At 36.5% G+C, this 24,091-nt stretch overlaps 1 protein-coding gene across 5 annotated transcripts in view; it reads right to left on the bottom strand.

Annotated features, from left to right (window-relative positions):
* The window catches only part of RALYL (RALY RNA binding protein like), a 704,928-nt gene that overhangs the window by 87,113 nt on the left and 593,724 nt on the right, over window positions 1–24,091 (bottom strand). For all 5 annotated transcript variants that reach the window (XM_042923553.1, XM_042923555.1, XM_042923552.1 and 2 more), the window contains one exon: window positions 8,849–8,896. In XM_042923553.1, coding sequence (XP_042779487.1) covers window positions 8,849–8,896 — 48 coding nt within the window. The remainder of the gene's footprint in view (window positions 1–8,848; window positions 8,897–24,091) is intronic.

Below are 24,091 nucleotides of genomic sequence, written 5' to 3'. Positions count from 1 at the left end.
TCTATAAATTGGGTTAAGAAAATTTCTAAAGCACAACTAAACTATGCAACAATGGAAGAACGCTATAATGAAAATGCAGGCCAAGTAAAGCCACCATAGCCACCACTACTCCAGTTACAACATAATTGAAGAATATTTTACAGGAAAGTGAAACAAATGATTATCACTATTTCTATTGCTTCCCCCGACCAAGGATTGCAAAGCCTCCAGTGTTGGCCAGGCCTAATCTCATGTTGAGAAAACAGAGCTGCATTTGTTCATTGTATTTGTGACATACTTTTAGTATGTCACATACTCAGTATGTGTTTAGAAACATACTCAGAAACATACTCAGTATGCATGGTGCCCTTTGCCATCAATTCCTATAAGAGCGTAACCCTTGATGAGTTGCTTCAAAGGGCAATAACTCCTTTCTCGTCAAGAAGTAGGGAAAGTTTTACCAATTCTTTCTGCTATTCTGATAGCATATCAGAATATGCTGGAAGATGTGCAATATCAGAACTTAAATTTTGACAAGGGATATATAACAACAACAAATTTAACAACAACAACAAAAGCTAAAGAAGGGTATGGACACTTCACATGTCAGTAAAATTTTGAATTTACAAAATTTAATGGAGCTGAGGAGTTTCTTAATTTTCATTGGCTACACTTTCTTTTTCAGAAATAAAAGGAAAGAAGATTGGATATTGTCCGAAGGCACAAAAACATAACAAGAGAAGGATGGGAAGTGGGGGCAGATTTTCTAGGATTCAAGGGTTCTTCTAAATGCAGACAGAAGTAGGTGAAAGCTAACTCATTGGCTTTCTCATCAGAATTCTGTTTATAGCTAATCTAAGAAATTTTGCCTTTACAAGGTATTAGATTAGCAAATATTGTTGAGACCATGGAAATAGTCCACTTAGAATTACAGACTGACAGCAAAGATCGCAAATGCAAGAGAATTAAATAGAATCTAAATTTCAAAGGTCAGTTAAAAGCTTAAAACTTTTTCCTCTCACTTGTTTTGTTCCTTCAATTGTTAGAATTATTTACCCTCTCTTTTTCTTTAATCGTTCTTGCTTTCCCTAATATGCATAGAATACTGTTTTCCCTCTAATATTTATTGGGCAAATAGATAATTATTTATAGTGAAGCCAAACACATAATTTTTCCTTCTTCAATGTCTACCTTAAAATAAGAACCCTAAAAGACCTACTCTTGAGCAGAATAAAATAAATGTAACCAGATTTTAATAAAAACAACCCATTAATGAAATTTGAGGATTTAGTTTCCTTTATTTAATAAACATACCTACTTTTCATGTGGTCATTTCTTGTTTTGCATTTTGTTTGCTTTAAAAGTATCTGAGATATGTAATTTTATTACCCAGTAAAAGATAAAAAATTGGTAAAGAATCTTAATATTTATACACCTGATAAAAATAAACATAGCTTGTTTCTAAGAAGGATATAGATATTAGCTATTAAAAATTAGCTGTGTGGGGTACCTGGGTGGCTCAGTGGGTTGAGCATCTGACTTTGGCTCAGGTCATGATCTCACAGTTCATGGGTTCGAGCCCCGCACCCAGCTCTGAGCTGACAGCTTGGAGCCTGCTTCAGATTCTCTGTCTCACTCTCTCTCTGCCCCTCTCCCACTCACGCTCTCTGCCTCTCAAAAATAAAGAAATGTAAATAAAAATAAATAAATAAATAAATAAATAAATAAATAAAAATTAGTTGTGTTTTGGACAAAGGCAATTTAAACGCATAGTGACATATAAAATGAATGTAATTTTGAATGTTTGTTTTAATTAAAACCTTGTTAGTATTAAGCTTTAATAATAATAAAGCAGAATTTTTGAAAAAATACATGAAAAAAACATAACTCCCAACATCATACTCTAAAAGTACTATCATTTTCTAAATATTTTCCACAGGTATCCTTATTTTTCACATAGTTGAGAACCTAATCTATGCATGGTCATGTATTCTGGCTAATTCTCCTTGGTTTATATTAAAAACATTTCTCAAGCCTGCTATGTGGTCTTCCTAATGTTTATTTTAATTGCTGTGGTGCATTTTCTCAAGTAGATATACCATCTTCTAATAATCATTACCTGAGAAACTTTGACTTATGCTTATTTTTCACTAATGTGATTTTAAAATTTAAAAAAATGTAATATTTGCATAATATTTTGTCACTGAACACTAAATTTTAATTTAGGTAAGTTATTTAGATAGATAGTTTTCAAGAATTGGTAATTATCTGTTTTTTCTTTCTAAATTTCCTTCATGAGAAGAGTTGTTCATTTTAATTACTTGTGAATCAAAAGTTAATGTGGCTAATGTTAACAAAAATATGTGGTCTGGACTAAGGGCTCAAAAACTAGGCTGCCTAGAGTCAAAACCTGAGAACAAGTTCAGAGCCATGACCTCACTGAGGCTTTTTAGCATATGTGAAAATCAGTAACCAGAGCATCAGAGATCTTCCTCTGTGTCTTGATTCAACCTTATCCTCTTCAGCATGCTTAAGTTCTGATAGTTGTATAGTCTACAAAATCAGATTAAGGTGTCTCTTTATTTTTCAGAAGGGATATATTTGAAATCCACGTGAATGATTCTTATAGCTTATAGTTATATTTATTTTCTATACTGCTTGAACTACTCAAAATTCATAAAATCTGTCTATAATTTCCACCTGACTTCAAGTAAGCCTTTGGTTACAACTGAATCCACAGAGAATTTTCAAAGGCACGCTCCACTGGAGACCAGTAAATGAATAACTTCTGTTGTTTTTCTGTTATTGAAATTTTCTAAGATTGTCAGTGAAGTTGTCTCCCTGGATCTTGGACATGATTTTAAAGGCAAGGTGGTTGATGGGGAACCTGGTGGCTCAGTCATTTAAGCATCTGACTTCAGCTCAGGTCATGATCTCACAGTTGGTGAGTTTGAGCCCCGAATCCATAGGGCTCTACTCTGACAGCTCAGAGCCTGGGGCCAGTTTCAGATTCTGTATCTTCCTCTCTGTCCCTCCCCTGCTCATGCTCTGTCTCTCTCTCTTGAAAATAAATAAACATTAAAAAAAAATTTTAAAGGCAAGGTGGTTGAAATCCTGAGTGGTCTTTTTTGCATTTTTTTTTGGCCTTATATTAATATAATCTTTATCTTTTGCACAACTCTGCTATCTGCTATATTTTGTATACAGCTTTGGGTAATGAAAAAGTTAATATATTCAAACAGCAGTTGTGAGGTTGTAAGTGAGTAAAATGATTCTCTTATTTAATGCTTATAATTCTGTAATGTGGCTATTGTTAGGTCATTTTGCCCATGAAGAAAACTTGAAAAAAAAGTGATGAAGTGACTTGGCTAAGTTTAAACAGTCAGCACATGCACAACTAGGCCTGAAATTCATGCCTTCTTACTCCGAATCATACCCTTTGTCAAGTGTACCATGCTGTTATCTCCAAATGTTTTAAGTGGTATAATATTCTATTGGATGGTAATTTAAACTTGCATGATGAAACATACATTGCCTCTTGCTAATATGTTTTCCCAATATTTGAGAATATATACTGTGCTCTATAATCAATAACCTCAACAACTGCAACTTGAGGTGGAGTTTTTTCATTAACGACAACTGTAAAAGCTTCTCTTCTGTTAAGATACACAAGGTCAAAATTGTGCCAGAGTTGAACAATGCCTATTTCACATCATTTAATATGTGTACATGTTTTTTATATGGTAAAGCACTTCAGGCATTTCTTTTCCTCTATTAACAGAAACTTACTCATCCTGGAGGTTATAAATGGCTCAGTGTTGTTCCTGATACTACTGAAAAAGGATTGGATTAACACTGCTAATATCTCAGAAATGGAAAACATTCCTTGGGGGGATTCAATATAATTTTAAATGTATGTATCTCTTTTTACTTAACTTGGAAGGGCATAAATATTTATCTTTAGTTTTAATACCATGTAATGTCCTTCCTTTAGAGTCAGACTTGACCTTTTAGAAGAAAATGCCATCTATTGTTGTAAATTATTGAGCAATGGTTTGTGTAATATAAAAAAAGTTTAGGGGCGCCTGGGGGGCTCGGTCGGTTGAGTGTCTGACTTCAGCTCAGGTCATGATCTCACGGTCCGTGAGTTCGGGCCCTGCGTTGGGCTCTGTGCTGACAGCTCGGAGCCTGGAGCCTGCTTCGGATTCTGTGTCTCCCTCTCTCTGCCCCTACCTCACTCATGCTCTGTCTCTCTCTCTGTCAAAAATAAATAAACATTAAAAAAAATTTTTTTTTAAGTTTAGAATAATCACTCAAGTCTATTATTTAGTGATAATCTTCATGATCCTCGTAGCCATGAACAGACACTCATTTAGTCTTTAGAAAAGTTACTGCTGGGCCAACGTATTAGAACAATGACAATACAATGGCGCTTTACGTAAAGCAGTTTTCTAAGCTGAAACTATCTAAGGGTTGAAAATCCCCAGTCACATTAAAATCCCCAAATCTGGCAGAAAACGGATAACAATAGGATGTGGATGTATGTCAGAGACTAAGCTATTATCTCTCAGCTTCAGACCCACCTTTAACCACAGTTGGAGTTGGGACTCTGCCAACTACATTTCCGTGGGGGCCAGCTGGCTCCTTGCTGGGTTTAGCCCACTCAGTCACTACTCAGATGACTCCAGTTTAAGTGATTTTGCAACACATGCAGGACAGTCCCTTCACCTTCCCTTAAGAAGGTCTAGGTTTCAAACCCCAAGTTCCCCCTCTGGGTTCAGATAAAGCAGCACCAGCTGAGCAGAGTTTCTGCTCTGTAACTCCCCTTTTCTACATTAAATTTTGATAATCCCCAACCTCATCCTCTGTTTTCCCAAACTTGGAGTTGGTAGCTGCTTCCTGTAGTGGCTAACTCCATTACACCACAGTGTTTTCTTTTTGCTTTTTCAGTTCCTTAATACCTAGTTAGAAAGTTTTTACATACAATTATCCCTGTTACATGTAACTAAGTGATTTCTGTTTTCAGAACCAAAAACAAGGCCGCTTGGGGTTAAAGGAAATAGCTGAGGGTCCTCTCTCTGCAAGTAAGTGTGTTTAGCTCCAACCAGAATGCGCTGGGAGCAGGAAAAGGGAAAACCATAAAACAGAATAATCTGGAGTCATCACAATAGACTGTTTTGGACCAACTGACCCACCAGTTTATTTCTCACAGGGACGATGCTACATGAATATCAGTCAGAGAAATGCATTCATTATTATTGTTAATGGTTACTGTTAACAATTATTAGTAGTTAACATTGATTACGCAGTAAAAATATACCAAGCATAATGCTGATCATTATACATATGTTATTTCATTTAATCCTCAGAACAATCTTATGATGCAGAAATTAATTTCTTGCTCACATTGTGGATGAAACAACATATTTTGTAGTATTAAATAACTTGCCCAAGTTTGCACCACTAGTAAAAAGAGAAAAAAAATTAACCACAAATTCAAGCAGAGTGTAATTTATGAGAGATTACTGTGGATAAAATTGTTAACACTTTGTAAGCTATTTATATTGTCCAGCCTCTCCATTCTGTTTTCCTTTCATGAGAATCTATTTTCACAGGGAACTCCTGACTCGATCCACTAGTGGCAAATGCTTATATCTTTCTTAGCCAAGTGTGAGAAATGGAAAATAAACCAGTAAGAGCACAGATTGCTTAGATAGTCAGTTAGCAACACAACAATACTGATCTTTTGCGCACTTATAAGCCAAACAGGTTTTATATAAGACAAACAAATTATTTTGGGAATTGTTCAGGGTTAGCTTTTTTGTGTAGTGGAGAGCCATCTGAAAGCTTCACGCTCTGTAACTATTTGGCTGATTAAGGCTCTTGCTCTGTGGCAGGTAAGGATAGATTTATCTATCATCTCTATCTCTATCTATCTATTTATCTATCATCTAGCTAATGATTTTTATTGAGCCATTTTAAGCAGAAATTCTTAAAAAAATTTTTTTTTGACATTTATTCATTTTTGAGAGACACAGAGAGACAAAATATGAGTGGGGGAGGGGCAGAGAGAGGGAGACACAGAATCTGAAGCAGGTTCCAGGATTTGAGATGTTAGCACAGAGCCCGATGTAGGGCTCGAACCCACGGACTGCGAGATCATGACCTGAACTGAAGTAGGATGCTTAACCGACTGAGCCACCCAGGTGCCCCTAAGCAGAAATTCTTTAAATGTAGAAGGATGCCACAATATTGAAAACATTCGAGAGATTACAATTCTAAAACAGTTTTATACTGACAGATTAAAACACAATGTACGTTAATTGAAAACTTTATTCATAGCAATTAAGACATTGTTCTACATCCTGAAAAAAAGCTGTATTAGAAGATGTCTTTAGCATTGTCAAAAACTAAAATTTTCAAATGGTATGCAGACTATTGAAATGTTATCTTTCCTTAATAGTAAATGGGATTTTTTAATACTGCCAGACCTTCAGGTCATTTTGAGGACAAGTTATTATAAACTATTTAGTATTTAAAATAAAATACTATATTTTATAGAAATTATAAAGATCCTTTGAGAAAATTATCATTTAAGATTCATATTTTGTCATAAAGGCATCACTAGTGAAATAACTTGCTTAACTGAGCAGCTGAACATAGTGGTTATGAAGGTAGGATTGTGGGTCCTATTTCCCTTTAGGTAAGGCTGTCTCCTTTTATTTAACTCTGAATTGTTCTCCTTCTGTTTTGCATATTCACACAGTCAGTTATTGAATCTAAAGGAATAGTTTATGATTGTAGTTTTGTCATGAATTTACTCTATGATCTTGGGAAAACCAAAGTCTCTCTAAACAAAGGAGATGAATTAATACAAATTGGGTATCCAGTATGTTTTGAGACTTAATGATAGTGCCTGAGGATACAATAATAAGAAAAACTGGGCATCTTTCCTGCCTTCATGGAGGAAGAGAGGCAGACATAAATCAAATACTGTCACCACAAAGAAACGCAACAGTAAAAACCAGAAGTGCTGTGAAGGAACAATACTGGGCGCTGAGAGAGGCCCACAGAGGAACCTAATTTAGTCTGAGAGTGGTGTTCATGCTGAGATCTGAGGGATGAAGTCAGGTTAACTAGATGGCAGAGGGAGGTATGAGGAGAAGGAGCAGCACAGAGGAAGGTGTTGGGGTGGGAGGGTCCATGGTGTTCTTGTGGAACTGAAAAAGGAGCCGTGTGGCTAGAGCAAAAAGAACAAGGCGCTCCCAAGGGATGGTGACATTTCTTCCCTATTTAAAATGTCCATTACAAACTCTTGTTCTAAATGCAAAACTATTTTGCATTTTTATACCTTGGGATTTTTTGTTATTTTGTTTGACTAGAACTTACAATTAACAGCTTCAAAGATATTTACCTCGTTTGTGTGTGTGTGTGGTCTAATGACCTATGTACAGTCGGCCCTTGCTCTGTGTGTCTCTGAATTTCCATGACCAATATTTAGTTAAATAACACCAGTCTCCACATAGCACAAATCAAATTTCAGTTACCACAATATACTAACTGTGAGTAATTTCATACAGTCTGAACTTTGCTGCTGGTTTTTCAGTCCACAAATCACTGTAAATAACAGATGTGCATCACGATCAGTGATCAGTTACATCACTTCATTCAAAGTCCGTCTGGTTGTGGTGCATCTGTTATTCAGTTCACACACAGACAGTAACCGTGTAGTTGTATTGTCTCCTTGTTGCCCGTGACAAACCCATGTGGCACTTGACAAAAACGGACACTCCAAAGAGGAAATGCAAAAGATGAAAATGCAGCAAAGAACAGAGGAAGGATAGCACTGGAAATGAAATAAAATTAGATGTAATGGAGAAGTCGAGGAGGAATAGCTGAGTGAGGATTGTTGACACTCTTCTATTGGAGAGACTCTAGATATCGAGCCTGGGGACCTTATTAAAGCAAACATATTGACATAAATGAGGAAAATTGTTGTCAAGTGGTAAAAAGGGATGAGGATGCCCCAGAAGAAGTGACAGTCGCAAAAGAACTACACACTGAAGAACTCTCAGAGATGGTTCACAATACTGATATACTGCTGACGTTGGTCCAGCCTGAAAAAAGAATATGACAACTCACCAAGGCACAAGAGGTGTGCTAGTTCCGTGCTGTAAGTTGTATGAGAAAGCAAGCACGGTTCAAACTACTTTTGACAGGGCTTTTTTACAAAGAAGTAAAACACGTTAATTCTCATTTTTTACTGTTTTAAATTATAGTGCACTTAAAGCTATTTTACTGTGTTTCCCTATAATTTATAACCAACAGTAGGAGAGTCTGTAATGTTTTTACATTTTTAGACCTCATGGAAAATTCTGTTTTTTCCACTGGTTATTAACATCACTTGGTATGGTTTCCTTTATGGTCCAACACTACTATGCAAAGCAAGAACTGTCTGTAATTTTATTGCATCTAACCAATACAGCATTGCAATGTGTCAGATGAAAGCAGATGTATTTTGGAAGGTTGGAGTCATTTTCTGAGTTTACCAAACTCTCAGTCTTGAAGAATTCTAAGTCAACAACAGAACCGGAAAACAGTATTGGTTAATTAAATTTTTGGAATGTTATTCAAATATTCAATAACTGAATTTTAGGCTTAAGAACCTCTGAAGTCCTAAAAGTCCAAGATGCACTAGGCTTCAGTAAGCACAATGAAAATAGGAAAATCTGCCTATATTATACTTCTTGGGACTTAAAAGAATTTTCTTTATTTCAAATATCAGTCAAGAATATCTAGGAATGAAATGTGCAAAACATTTAAAAGATCATTTAAACCAAGAGGAAACAAGAATGAAAAATTTACATACCGATTGTAGAAATCTTCTCTGTAGTAATCATAGTCAAAGACATAACCACTAAGGAGGGAAACAAAAAATTAGTTGACACTTGCTCAACCACACTCATTCTGGCATAAAGTTATGAGGTTATTACTAGAAATTTGTTACTTTTTAAATACTTAGTTCTCAATGTAATTATGTTTCCAAAGGGTTTTACAAGACAATGTCCAATTGGATACACTGCCAAGTCAAATTATTGTATGTCTGGCAATGCAAAGACTAACAATGGTATGCATGGTTTGGGATGGAAGATGAGAGCAGGTAGCAAAACAAAATTTGCTAATATTTGTAATTAAATATGAATGAAGGCCTTTTTCCAGACCAGATACAACATAGTTATCATTTTCTTCCTAAGGTATGTACAAAGAGGCTAACCAATGAACAAAAGGTATGGAAAGGAAAGGCTTAATGACTCACTGACTATAAGAATGCTAAGTAGAAATGTCGTTTTTTTAGAAATTTAGCATTTTTTCATCCTATTTTTATTTAAAAAATTTTTAATTTCTCATTTTTTTTTGGAGAGAGGACAAGTATGCATAGGGGAGGGGCTGAGGGAGAGGGAGAGAGAGAATTGAAAGCAGGCTCCATTCCCAGCCCTGAGCCTGATGGGGGCTCCACGGGGCCTCCACAATGACAACGATGTGGGTTCCATGCAGGGTTCAAGGTGAGGCTAGACTTGGGGCTCAATCTCATGACCATGAGATAATGGCCTGAGCTGAAATCAAGAGTAGAACGCTAAACTGACAAGCCACCCATGTGCCCCTTTATTTTCACTCTAAAAACTTATGATTCAATCCACAGAGAAAAAAATCCACCTTGGCTGAATCTTGCCAACAATACCTTAATATTTTAGAATATGTAAATAGCAATAAGTATATTTCAGTGAAAAGATTAAGTTTCTTAAAGGAATACATCATAAAACTGCTCTTATCTACTTGTATAACTGTTGGAATTTACAAAGCCCTTTACATGCATTATTTTCTTTAATTTTAGTACTCAGAACAACTCGGTTGGATACTGTAACTAGAAGAAGCTAAGGTGCAAAGGACCTAAGTGATGTGTTCAAATTCTTTTTGCTAGTAAGTGACGGAGCTGAGACTGGAGAAGGCTCCTGAATCCATGTCTGAAGCATTTTTCCATCTCACTGTACAACCCTCCCCCACCTGCAAGAAATTTAAACTCACGATGAACGAAGTATCTATACTATAAGGGAATGATGATTTTTAACGTTTATTTATTAATTTTTTATTGGCATGAAACATACATAACAACATTTACCATTCTGACCATTTTAAGCCTACAATTCAGTGGCATTAAGTACATTCACAATGTTGTTTAAAGATCACACAATCCATTTCCAGGAATTTTTCATTATCCCCAAAAGAAATTCTGTACCCATTGAGCATTCTGTCGCTCCCCATCCCCCAGTCCCCTCAAACCCTGGTAATCTCATCCTACTTTCTGTCTCTGAATTTGCCTCTTTTAAGTACCTCATATAAGTGGAATCATACAATATCTGTTCTTCTTAGACTGTTGTTTTCAGTTAGCATATTATTTTCAAGGTTTATCCCTATTGTACCATACATGAGAATTTCAATCATTTTTTTTTTAAGTTTATTTATTTATGTTGAGAGAGACAGACAGACAGCACAAGCAGGAGCGGGGCAAAGAGAGAGGGAGATAGAGGATCTGAAGTGGGCTCGGTGCTGAGAGCAGAGAGTCCGATGCAAGACTCGAACTCATGAACCACGAGATCATGACCTGAGCCAAAGTCAGACACTTAACTGACTGAGCCACCCAGGCACAAGAATTTCATTCCTTTTTATCACTGAATATAATACTGTGTGTACACACACACACACACACACACACATCACTTTTTGTTTACTCATCTGTTGATAGACATTTGAGGGGTTTCCACCTCTTGGCTGTTGTGAATAGAGTAGTATGAACACTTTGTGCAAGCATTTGTTAGAGTCCCTACTTTCATCCCTTTGGGATACATGTAACTAGACTGGAATTGTTGGATCATAAAGTAATTTTATGTTTAACTTTTTGAGGAGCCACCATGAGACAGGCAAGTAATTTTATATTTCCCAATTGATCCATTTAACAATCCTTTATTTTGTAACTATTTTTTTTTTAATCAGGAAAATTGAAAGAACGTATTAAGAAGCACTTGTTATTCCTGGTTTTAGAGATAAAGGTGTTTATATCTTTTTACACTCACTGCATAGCGGGGAAAAGCTGGATATAGCATACCAGGCCTATTAGAGTTAGTTCTGCCTCTAACACTGTCTAATGGAACATGGTGAGTTTGAACTCAAGTTCTGAAACGCAAAGTGCAGATGTACTCTCAGTGAGTGTCTGGATGGAGGGCGATGGTCAGGCCAAGGCTGCTGCATTGTTATGCAAAACAAGGAGGTCATGGAGACTATTGTCTAAAGAGAAAAATAGCCACTTTCCTCTGACAGTCACAGATTGTTAAGGTAGTAGTGCTTTATGCTTCAGTTTGTTTTGCTGATTTCGCTGGTGTAGACAAAACTATGATGTTAAGAGATTTTAAAGACCACCTATTGGCTACCACCAATCCCTACTGTGTAAAGTTCACCTCAAAACCTTTCTGATACAGCAGTGCATATGCCTCTTTCACTGCAATTTACTTGCTTCTGTGGAAACAAGGCATATGATGACACTGGATCCAAACACGTGTCTGGAAGTCTCAAAGTTTAAAGTTATGCTACTTCGACTCACATTTGTCATGAGTAACCATCATATTTTCGTATGTTTATTTTTAAGAATATCTTGGTAGATCTGTAGTTCTTACTCATCTTGTAACTGGAAGTTTGTATTCTTTGACTAATATCTTTCCATTTCCTCTACCCACCCCCAACCCTCCAGTCTCTGGTAACCACCATTCTACTCTGTTTCTATGAGTTAGGCTTTTTCAGATTCCACATGTAAGTAGTATCACACACTATCCTTCTATGCCTGATTTATGTCACTTTGCATAATGCCCTCAAGGCCCATCCACGTTGTCTTCAAATGGCAGGATTTCCTTCTTTCTTATTGTTGAACACACACACACACACACACACACACACACACACACACACACTACACCTTCTTTATTCATTTTTCTGTTGATGGACACATAAGAACTAACTAGTAATTGGGTGCCTGGGTGGCTCAGTCGTTAAGTATCTGACTTCAGTTCACGTTATGATTTCATGGTTCGTAAGTTCAAGTCCCACATTAGGTGAGCTCAATCCCCGCCTCAGATGAGCTTAAGCCCCACTTTGGGTAAAAAAAAATCCGTGAGCCCTGCTTCGGGCGAGCCCTTCTCAGTCTCTCTCCCTCTCTCTCTCTCTCTCTGCACTCTCAAGTCAGACTCTCTCAGTCACTTGCACCCTATCTCTCTCTCTCTCTCTCTCAAAAAAAAAAAAAAAAAGGAGCTAGTAATTGTGTGATGTGATGGAGAAGTTGGCTCATGCTTGGTGGTAATCATTTTGCAATATATTAAGTGTATCCAATCAACACATTGTGTATACCTTAAACTTGCACAACATTATATGTCAATTATATTTCAATAAAGCTGGGAAAAAAGGAATATGCTGGTAGAATACAAATGTATGCATAAAAGCATTTGTGTTTATATAACACAAATGTGTTTATATATTGTGTTTATATAACACAAATGAGGGTCCCAACAGCCAAAGCACAGAAAAAAAAGATTATCATTTTAAGAGACTTATCTAGATTTTGTTTAGAAACACAGCATCTGGAGAAGAAAACATTCTACTTATTGAAGCCTTATTCTTTGTATTTTAACATACATAATGTTATTTAATCTTAACAACAATCTATAAGATGTAGAGTATTATTCCAGTTTTACAGGACGCTGAGGTCTAGAGAATATATATATATATATATATATATATATATATATATATTTTTTTTTTTTTTTAATATGAAATTTATTGTCAGATTGGTTTACATACAACACCCAGTGCTCATCCCAACAGGTGCCCTCCTCAGTACCCCTCACCCACCCTCCCCTCCCTCCCATCCCCCATCAATCCTCAGTTTGTTCTCTGTTTTTAAGAGTCTCTTATGGTTTGGCTCCCTCCTTCTCTAACCCTCTCTAACCCTCCCCCATGTTCTTCTGTTAAGTTTCTCAGGATCCACATAGGAGTGAAAACATATGGCATCTGTCTTTCTCTGTATGACTTATTTCACTTAGCATCACACTCTCCAGTTCCATCCATGTTGCTACAAAAGGCCATATTTCATAGAGAATATTAAATACCTTAGATAACACAGGTCAAGTATTCTAGTAAAGCATATTCATTCATGTGCTCATTTATCAAAATTTGATTAAGGACATGTGTGTCAGGAACTGTACTTGGCACTTAGGTTTACAAGCAAACGGGTCACCTGCGTGGTTCAGTCAGTTAAGCGTCTGACTTCAGCTCAGGTCATGATGTCACAGTTGATGAGTTCAAGCCCTGCATCGGGCTCTGTGCTGACAGCTCAGATTTTAGAGCCTGTTTTGGATTCTGTGTCTCCCTCTCTCTCTGTTTCTCTCCCTCTCTCTCAAAAATAAAAAAATAAAGATTTAAGAAAAGAGAAGCAAGGTAGGAGCCTAACTTTGGTAAGCGCCAATTAGCAAACACAGATGACTTTATGATATTGATCCATCTCCCTTCTATTGCCACTAGCTCACCCTGCATCTCACAAACTCCCCTGCATCGTGTTTCAGCAGAACTGAGTTCAACCTCTGTCCTCTATTTAGAGAGTCCTGAATACAGTCTTTCTGTGCCTATCTAATTTGTGTGTTGCATTTTTTTTTCTTTGACAGTGATGGAGACAGATAAAAAGCTTAGAAGAAAACCATTTTACATTGGAAATACTCGGAAGTAAATGAATGGGATAGAGAAAGACAGAAGGGGAGAACTATTTAAAGAGATGAATCAAGCCTGGCCTCTCTGAGGGGGTGATATACAACTGGAGGCTTGAAGGATGAGAAAGGTCCTATGAAGAGCCAGGAGAGAAAAGGGACAGAGGGAACAGAAGGCACAAAAGGCACAGGTCAGGAAAAACCCTGATGGACTCAATGAAGCCAGAGGGTCAGTCCAGGGCTACTGTTATTACTCAGACAAGAACAGACACTGTCCTCAGCAACACTGCAGCAGAAAACATGGAGAGGGGTCAACAGGTTCAGGACACGTTTTGGAGGCAGACTCAAGTGGATTTCTCACTGAGTCAGTGTCAGAAATTGGGCAGACTCCGTTATCTTTCTCAACCTGGGAAAGATTGGGAGGAAGAGGTTTTAGAGGAAAATCTTGAGTTCAGTTTTGGACAAGATAGCATTTGGATGCTTCTGATTCAATCAAGAAACACTTTCATGGGTGATTGATGAGTCTTACTGAGGTGAACCCCAAAGAGAGGGCTTGCTGGGAAAGTGAGTCCAGGAGTTATGAGCATGCTGATGGCAATAAGGCCATTAAAAAGGTGAGATCTTTAGGAGTGAGCATAGAGAGAGAGGAAATGGAGGTCGGTCTTGGGGATCGTAGAATTGTAGAGGTCAGGGAAGAGGAATAAAAGCAAAATAGTTTGGTCAGATGTTGACAGGAGACAGAGTTTGAAACTATGAAAGCTCTGAGTCTGGGCCCCGGCTTGCCACTGACTTTGTATGACATCTGTGCTAGTTTGCTAGGTGGCCATAACAAAACACCACACACTAGGAGGCTTAAAGAACAAAAATTTATTTTCTCACAATTCTGGGGGCTAAGAATTCAAGGTCAAGGTGTCAACAGGTTTGATTTCCTCTGAGGCCCCTTAAAAAAATTTTTTTTTACGTTTGTTTATTTTTGAAAGAGAGAGACAGAGAGACAGAGCAAGAGTGGGGGGTGGGGGAGAGCAGGGAGAGACAGACTCCGAAGCAGGCTCTAGGCTCTGAGCTATCAGCACAGAGCCCGACACGGGGCTCAAACTCACGGACCAGGAGATCATGACCTGAGCTGAAGTTGGACACTTAACTGACTGAGACACCAGGCACCCCAAGACCACTTTTTTTTTTTAAAGTTTATGTATTTTGAGAGAGAGAGAGAGAGAGAGTGAGTGAGTGTGAACTGGGGAGGGACAGAGAGAAAAGGAGAGAGATGGGGGTAGGAGGGGCAGAAAGAAAGGGAGGAGAGAATGCTAAGAATGCTCCCCACACTGCCAGTGCAGGGCCCAATTCATGAATCTTGACATCATGACCTGAGCTGAGATCAAGAATCGGAAGCTTAATCTGAGCCACCAAAGCGCCTCATGAGGCCACTTTCTTTACTTGGCAGATGGCTACCTTCTTGTCTCCGCATGTGGTCGTCCCTCTGTCTGTGTTGTCTGAGTCCTAATTTCTTCTTCTTATAAGAATACCTGTCATATTGGATTAAGGTCCACCAATATGACCTCATTTTAACTTTAACACTTCTTTAAAGACTACCTCCCAATATAGTCACATTTTGAGGAACTGTGGATTAGGGTTTCAACAGGTGAATTTTGGGGGAATGAATTAGCTCATAGCAACATTGAACAATCTATTTAATCTTTGCAAACTGCAACTGCAAAATGGAGTAGCACAGTTTCTAGTGACAATTTTTAATCATTTTTCATAGAGCTGATATTTAAACCCAAGTTTATCTGAATTGGAAGTTGGTGATTTTTCTTATTGTGTCATGTTGCATTAGATATTTGTTAACTTAATAAACTTAATAATGGTAATGCTTTAGCATATATAACTATTTATCTTCAGATGTTGAAGAGAGCATTTTAAAGATTTATGAACATGATGATGAGAACACTTAAAGATACACAAATTCATCTTAATTTTTATATATGTCTCCTCGCTCTTTTTAAACTCCCCAAGTGCCAACTATGACATATGGACCAATTAATAAATATGCTATTAATGGGGATGACAATGATGATTCCACTCATGTGTCTCATACCATTAGGAAATACTTCAATAATTTAACAGCCTTCTGGAAGTTTAAAAATGCATGAGAAAAAAGAAATCATTTTTATCTTTCTTAGCTGCTGCTTAACTTATCTTGTCCAATCTGCTTATTTTTTGTTCATTCCTGACTGCTAAGACATATTTGCAAGAACAAGTGGTAGCTGAGCATCCTGACTGTTTGATCTCCAAGTCCCACCGTCTGCCATCAGGAACTCAATTTTACCTGTCAAAGTTCAAAATGAAATGAAATGCACAAACAGACCTGTCTTGGTAATCATGACAAGCCTGTTTTTGTCTTAATGGTTTGGGCTTTTAGCAGAAATGTCATGGCTGTAGTTGGTTCAGGTCATAGGCTGCAAAATCAAGCTGGCTTTCCAAGGAAGAAAAAGAGATGCAAAGCGGTGAAAAGAGATAACCACAGGGCAAGTCTGATTTGTGACAATTATGCTTCCCCAGTTTTCCTGCCACTAGCTCCTTATATTTTCTTTCCCCTTCCCCAGCTTTGTCTCTCTTAAAAATCCCTTCCTTTTCTTTCTGTGTGAAACTCTATTTGAAATTAGTTGTCAAAAAATGGCATTTCCAGAAGTCATGTTCAGGTTTTTAAGGTGTTTTATGTATTCTAGGATTTTATTGCCGGGAAAGACTTGTCTTTCAAGTTAAAAAAAGATAGTCTTTCCTTTCCTCATAAATGGTTATGTTCATGAGATAATTTTCTTTTCTCTTCCTTTTCCCTTTTTTTTCTGGTTTTTGTTTGTTTGTTTTTGTTTTTAAAGGTAGAAATTTTGCAACTTGCATTGTAGGAGCTTTGTATGACAATCTGGTTCTTAGCCTACTGAAAACAAAATGGTCATAAATTACATGTTTTAGGCAGTTTCTAAAAAGGAACTAAGCCAAGGAAATGTCAAGGCTTCTGTTGTTTAAAGGCGTGGTCACTGGCAAGGGGCAGGTACTTGACTTTTAAAAAAGTGAAACGACAGTTTGAATATTTCACACAAATAAATAGTGCATATTTTAAAATTTTTAAATCTGGTACACTTCTATGACTTTTATCCTACTTTTCAATGTGTACCTTTGTTCTACCTGCTCAGATTCCCTCAAAACTTAATGAGAAACTGAAATTAGTAATTGTTTAGAGTTGCACACTCACAATCTTTATTTTATTACTGAAGATTAAATGACACCAAATAGCTTCCCTGAAATTTAATTTAAACTTTTTCATTTATAGAAGAAGAAATCACAACTCATTAGGATTTGCAATATATGAGATCAATTTTATCTAATCCCTTTAAATTCATAAAACCAGCTTCCTCTGACTAGACTAATACACAAAAGTATTTCTTTTTATTTTCCATTGCAGAACTTCATTAAAATATAATCTGAAGAAAATGAATAAACTTCCTAGCACAAGGAGGGAGCTTTTTAATGGTTTCATTACAGACATCCTGCCAATAGTAACTACTACTGGAACCTTCTCAATTGCTATATCTGGCTTCCCAAATTAAATGGAATAATCAATTGCTGAGTATTTTAAGTCAGGCACAATATTGGGAGTTGTGAATAAGAATATCTGCAGAACATGGCTTCTAACTTCAAGGAATGTCAATCTAAGTGTAAGGGATTAGACAAATATACATATGAATATAATTTAAGCAGAATTAGAAAAAAATGCCAAAATAGAGATTAAAACTTCTATGAAGCTTATAGACAGAAGAAATAGGATGTGGTTGGTGGGACACAGATATCAAGCAAGGCTTTAGAAAATGATGGCATTTGAATTGGTCTTTGTAAAGGTTAGGAATTTGACAAGTGAATGTTCAAAAGGAGGCCATTCCAGAAGGTCAAGAATTGGTGGTAGGAAAACGTGGAATAAGTTTGTAAAACAGTGTGTTTTTATTACTCTATGTCATTAGCACAACTTTTCTTCAGAGTACCTGTGGAAGTCATCAATGCAGAGGTCATGATGTAGGCTAACTGACTGAATTTCTGGAGCATACTTCTCCACGGTTAAGATTGTTGGTATAAGTATCCTCAGAGGTACCTATAGGATCCTATTTCTAACTTGTCATCAAATCTGGTGTAGGTTTCCAAATGCCAGAGAATATACAGTTGAACAGATTTATAAACTTTGTCAAGATAATATGTATGTGGCCAAAAATCTGTCTATTTTCTTTTAGGGAATACACAAAAATTTAATTTTACTTTGGAGTGTGTGTGTGTGTGTGTGTGTGTGTATGTGTGTAATGGATAGACACACACACATACATTAAAAATTCAAAAACAGTGAAAGAAGCTACTTAGTCTAAGTTTCAATGACAAAATACTTGATTTACTACCAAGGACTCTGGAATTGAGGGAGGAGGTGAGTGGGAACCTAAAGAATTGTGACACATTCATTGAGTTCCTTAATTGGGGATCAGACCTGGGAGCTTAGCAAGATGCAGTAACTAAGAAATTGAAAAGATGAAAACAATCCAGCCAGCTCAGGTATGAGTTCTGGTCTTTTAGACGATGGAGTCAAGCTCCCTGTTTCACACACTTAATGGATAATTACTTTAATTAAAGCAGGTGAAGAGAGTGCATTCTGGGAACAAGAGAGAAAAAGGAGGGGAAAAAGAATTATTTTTCTGTGTTTTGGCTGAGTTAACACAGGGATTGGGATTTTGGAAGTATCGTCCTGAATGGGGCATGCTTGCTGCCTTTCTCTATGCCTGGTTCTGCTTACACATGAAATTCCAAAATTGTGTTTAGTTTTTGCTTTTGTCTTCTGGTCTAGAATAAATGAAAATGATTCTTTTTAATTAATAATTACTTGATAAAGCTATAATGAAATGAAAATTTACTTTTTTGCAAACAGCATGACGTACCTAGTAAGAGAGCTATAACTGTGAAGGCAAGAGAATGAAGAATCTAGCTATTGAGAAGGTCTGGCCTACAGATAAATAGTCTTTCCTGGACCACTGAAATGATCTCCAAACTGGTATTTCTGGTCCCAAGGATATCTACATCTTTGCCCATGATATAGACTGCTAGTGACTTGAAAGCAACCTTTTTACAAAATATCAAAAATAAAGTAACAACAAAAACTCTTCAATTATTCCCCGTGGCCTACAAGGTAATGTTCAGACTCTTTAGTATTTAGTATTTAGTATTACTCATAGTATTTAGTATTTAGTATTCATTTAGTATTTAGTAGTATAAATAAAAAGTATTTAGTACTTTTAGTATTCAGTGTTCTCCGAAACACGGATCCTTCTTCAATATTCTCTAATAATTCATTCAACTACTCTTTCAACCATTCAGCATTTCTCAACACGTACTCTTGTGGCAGAGAAACATTCCTTGTGGCCATAGGGAGACATTCTCGTGTCTCTACACAGTCTTCTGTATTATCCCAACTGGTTGCTCAACAGTTTCCAATTACAGGTTTTTGCTCAAACTCTCCATCTGTCAACATGTTATATCTTCTTTCAGTTGAATATTATCCATTCTTAAAAGCCAAACTCAAGCCCCACATCTTCCCCAAGTATAAAGTCTGTGGGGTTACACTGAATTCCATGTATTGTGCTATTCCTTGATTATAGTCTTTTTGAATTGACACTTAATTCTTGCTTGTCAGCTCTCTGCTTTTCCTGTCACTTAGCTAATCTGTATAGATTTATTTCTGTTAGCCTTTCCCTTCACAAACCAATCTCTTTATTCCATTCATCATTCTTGTCTTCCTTCTTTGAACTTAATCTAATTTGTCTTAATTTCTTGACATGGAAGTTTCCAGAGTAAAATATTCCAGGTGGATTCATGTCAAAATCCTGTAGAGTATTATCTATCTCTTTGTTTTAACTGAATTCAGCCATAAATGTTCAGATTTCATTCTTACAGCTCCTTATGCATACTTCTGTCTGACCATATCATATAAGAAGTGACCATCTATGAGTTTATTGCACTAGATTGTGAGCTCTGAAAAGGCAGAGTGTTTGCACTCATCCATTTGAAATATTTTGAATTGAATGTTATGTGTCTGTGACAATTTCTGCTATAATATGTATTGTTATTACTTTTGGTAGGAAAAAATGTCTATATTAAAATTTTCAAACACCTGAATATTAATATTAGTATGTTTAGACCATTACAATTGCTGTGTTGGGGCACCTGGGTGGCTCAGTCGGTTGAGCATCTGACTTCGGCTCAGGTCATGATCTCACAGTTTGTGAGTTCGAGCCCCACGTCGGGCCCTGTGCTGACAGTGCCCGGCCTGCTTCAGATACTCTGTCTCCCTCTCTCTGCCTCTCCCCCACTCGTGTGCATGCTTTCTCTCTCTCACTCTCTCAAAAATAAATAAACATTAAAAAATAAAACAATTGCTGTGTTGGGTTAGACTTTTCTACCAACAATTTTTTTTTTATGTTTAATTACTTTTTGAGAGAGAGAACAAGCTGGGGAGGGGCAGACAGAGAGGGAGAGAGAGAGAGAATCCCAATCAGGCTCAGCAATCTCAGCACAGAGCCCAATGGGGCTTGAACCCACGAATGGTGAGATCATGACATGAGCTAAAATCGAGAGTTGGTTGCTTAACCAACTGAGCCACCCAGGCGTCCTGAGACTTTTCTGCCAATAAATTGATATCTATTCTAGATCCACCTTTTTTTTTTTTTTTTTTTTTTTGCTCTTGCTTTGTGATAATGGAGCTAGATTCTATAAACATTGCCCATTTGTCTGTTGGCACTATGTTAGGGTTTGTCAAAGGGCACTGGAGGAAAACCACAAGGCAAAGAAGAGGAAGCAGCTTCTTTTCCAGGTTTCCATAGGCTTTTCTCCTTGCTCATCTGGCACTGCTGTCGGCAGCATGTGGGAGAGCCAGTGATGCTCACTGGCACCCCAGCAGGAGGGTGCCTACCCATTATCCCAGGCCACCAACACCCCAACTGATTTCTCTGTCATACAGTAGGCTGCAGTCACACCATCTCTTATGGGGGGTGAATCTCAGCCTCAGAGAGAGAGGCTCTTCAAATTTCTTCCTTCTTTGGATACTCTCCCTCAGATTGCAATACAATCTGTACAAGAAGACTAGTGGGCATTAACTAAAGAGTAGTGTATTTAAAAAACTAGATAATAATTCCACTGGACTCTTACTTTTTAGACATCTCTGGGAATAGTTTAGCATATTTCAACAAAGTTTCATAAGGATATTAACCAACTGGAATGCATACAAATGAAAGAAATTAGGATGGCAATAAGTCTCAAAAAATGACTCTGTATGAAAATGGTTGAATTAAATAAGGATGTTTGGTCTAGAGAAGAAAAACTTTGGGAAAGAAGGCAGCTAACTATTTACTTATTTGAAAGGTTGTCTAGTGACAGAGGCGTTGAATTTATTCATTGTGGGTCCAGAAGGCAAAATAAGTATTAAAGGGTAGTAATTATAAGGAACAATGTTACTGCTAAATATAACAAAGAAATAGAATAATGAGTTCCGAATATCTTGAGTGTCTAGTAGTTTTGGCAAGAAAATAGAATCATAAAAAGAAAAATAGCATGACAAAACACTGTATGATCTAGTATAACAGTGTAACAGATACATGTGCTTCAAGAAGAGCCTGAAAATCATTTGTTAGGGATTTTGTAGAGAAGAGAATCAAGAAGAGAATCGATGCATTACACAGTTCTGGGATATCTTCCAAGTTGAAATTTCATGATTTTATTAAATCAAATTACTTTGTTAAAATGTAACATTTAACTATTCACCTACAAGTCTTTGGAAACATGGTGACCTGAATCTTGTTTCTTTTCTGCTTAGCACCAGTTCCAGTCTTTTTGACTTTTCTCAGTCAAACTTATGCAGAATTAAGGAAGAAATCAAAATTGAACTTTCATATTATCTAGAAATAAAAAGAACGTTTCTTCCAAAACCTATGGGACACACTAAAAACTAGACTCAGAAAAATATGTACCTTAAACGTGTTCATTATTACAGACTAAACATGAAAAAGAAGAGAATTCAGTCTTAATCTTACTGGATAAACAGCAACACAATAAGCCAAAGTAAACTAGGGAGAGGAAACTAATATCGGGCTTACGTCTGAAAATCTATCAGCATAATCTGGCACAAAAACAAATGAAAGGAGGAAAATATGATTTTCATCAGTAGATGCTAAAGAGGTATTTGATAAAGTTCAGAGGCATTCCTTACGATATACTCTAAGTAAAACAGTCCAAAAGAAAACTACATACATATGTGCCCCAAACAAGAAGGAATACCGACTGATTCTTCCATTCCTTATTGACTTGGTTTATACTGTGTCAATAACCACCTTCACGGGTACCATCATGTATAAACATAGCTTATTGTTGTAGTCTGTATTCTACTTTCACCGAATTGCCAGTTTTTATCCCTAAATTGCACATTTGTAGAAGGGAGCATCTCCTTCATAATTACTATTCTTCAAGTTTTGTTTTGTTTTTTTTTTTTTTATAATATTCTCAGCTCTAGATAAACTTTAGAAACATTGTCAGTTCTTCCCCACCACTGTCATTTTTTTCCCAGTCTTTCTTGGCAAATCATTTTGTCCCTTCATGAAGTTTTCAGTTAAAGAACATGACTAAAAGGCTGTTAAACATATGTTTATAAATTAAGTTGATCCTTCTGATGCTGGTGTCCAGAATCAAAGCAAAGTCAGTTGCTATCTTTATAAAATTCTGTCTGGGTTTGGTACATGGTAAGACATATTTTCTCTTGATGTCTTTCTGTTACCTTCACAAATAAAAGATGACATAGCTGAAGACAGAATTCTTGTTACAATCTTTTCCCTCAAAAATATCTGTTACTGACGTCCTAGTATAACATCACAGAGAAAACTGAGTCCAACTTTAGTTTTTCTCTTAAAGTTAGCTTTTTTTTTTTTTTTTTTGGCATGGATACCAATAGCTTTGTTTACATTTCAAATTGTAAAAACCTCATTTATAAAATCAATAATTATATTTTATCTTTCATTGCTTACTCTTTCGTGCTCTGTAATATTATTTTCTGTGACAATATCTATTATTTCCAGATTAAACTCTATGAATTTACATCCATTTCTTTTTCCTTGTTCTCATTTTGCCACTTTCCTCTATTTTACTCAGGAAATGTTTTTCCCTAATATCACTTATTGGCTCCCCCCCCCAAGTGGGGTATCAAATGTGCCATTTACTTCTTCCTATGAGGCATTGTATCGAATCTGGAGTTCAGTTAAAGATCAGCTGGTATTTTCCAGATTAGTCTCTTCTTGCCACTTATGAATATTCTTTAGAGGCACTTTTGTTCTGAGCCTTATTGAGCTAAATTAACAGGCATTTTCTTTAATATTCTTCAGTTCTTAAATCTTTTGTTTTTATTTTTATTTTTAAATTGAGATAAAATTGGTGTATAACATTGTATTAGTTTTAGGTGTACAGCATAATGATTTGATATATTGCAAAATGATTACCAAAATAAGTTTAGTTCACATCCATCACCACACATAATTAAAAAATTGTTTTTCTTTGTGTTGAGAACTTTTAAGATCTTCTCTCTTAGCAACTTTCAAATATACAACACAGTAAAATTAACTATAATCACTTATGTTGCCAGGACTTACTAATCTTATACCCAGAAGTGTGTGTATTTCAACCACATATTCATTTTGAACAGAATTAAATCTTACTCAGAGGCATGAGGTCCCTTTGAGACCTCACAATATTGCTGGGCTTACTTGTAGTGAGGAATTTTTTCATAAACTGCCCGGCTTTTTTTTCTCATTAGTTCTTTTCTAAGTCAATATTCAGTGTTTACATTATTATGACTACGTAAATATTATTTACAGTTGAGCAAATGTGATTACATTTCCTTCTTGTACAAATTGTTTACTTGGCCTTTGTGATGGCCTCATATTTTATCCTTCCTGGAGTTCTCCATTGTCCTGCTGTAACCCGGACGGGTCCCCTCTGGGTCTGCTACAAAGCTACAATCTTGGTACTTTTCTTTACCAGTCACTGGGACCTTTTTCTTTTTTGTGTTAGATGTTTTTTTGGTTTTTGTTTGTTTGTTTTTTGTTTTTGTTTTTTGGTTCATCAATGATTCTGGTGGAATGAGCATGAGTAAATTTCTTAAAAAGGATCTGCTAATCCTTTGATTTCTGAAAATGCAGTTGATTCTCATTATTCACGGATTCTGTATTTGTGAATCTGCAACGATTACT

Source organism: Panthera leo, chromosome F2, assembly GCF_018350215.1.
Source record: "Panthera leo isolate Ple1 chromosome F2, P.leo_Ple1_pat1.1, whole genome shotgun sequence".
Taxonomy (NCBI): Eukaryota; Metazoa; Chordata; class Mammalia; order Carnivora; family Felidae; genus Panthera; species Panthera leo.
The sequence above is the reverse complement of the archived record's forward strand: the minus strand, read 5'-3'. Positions and strand labels throughout refer to the sequence as shown.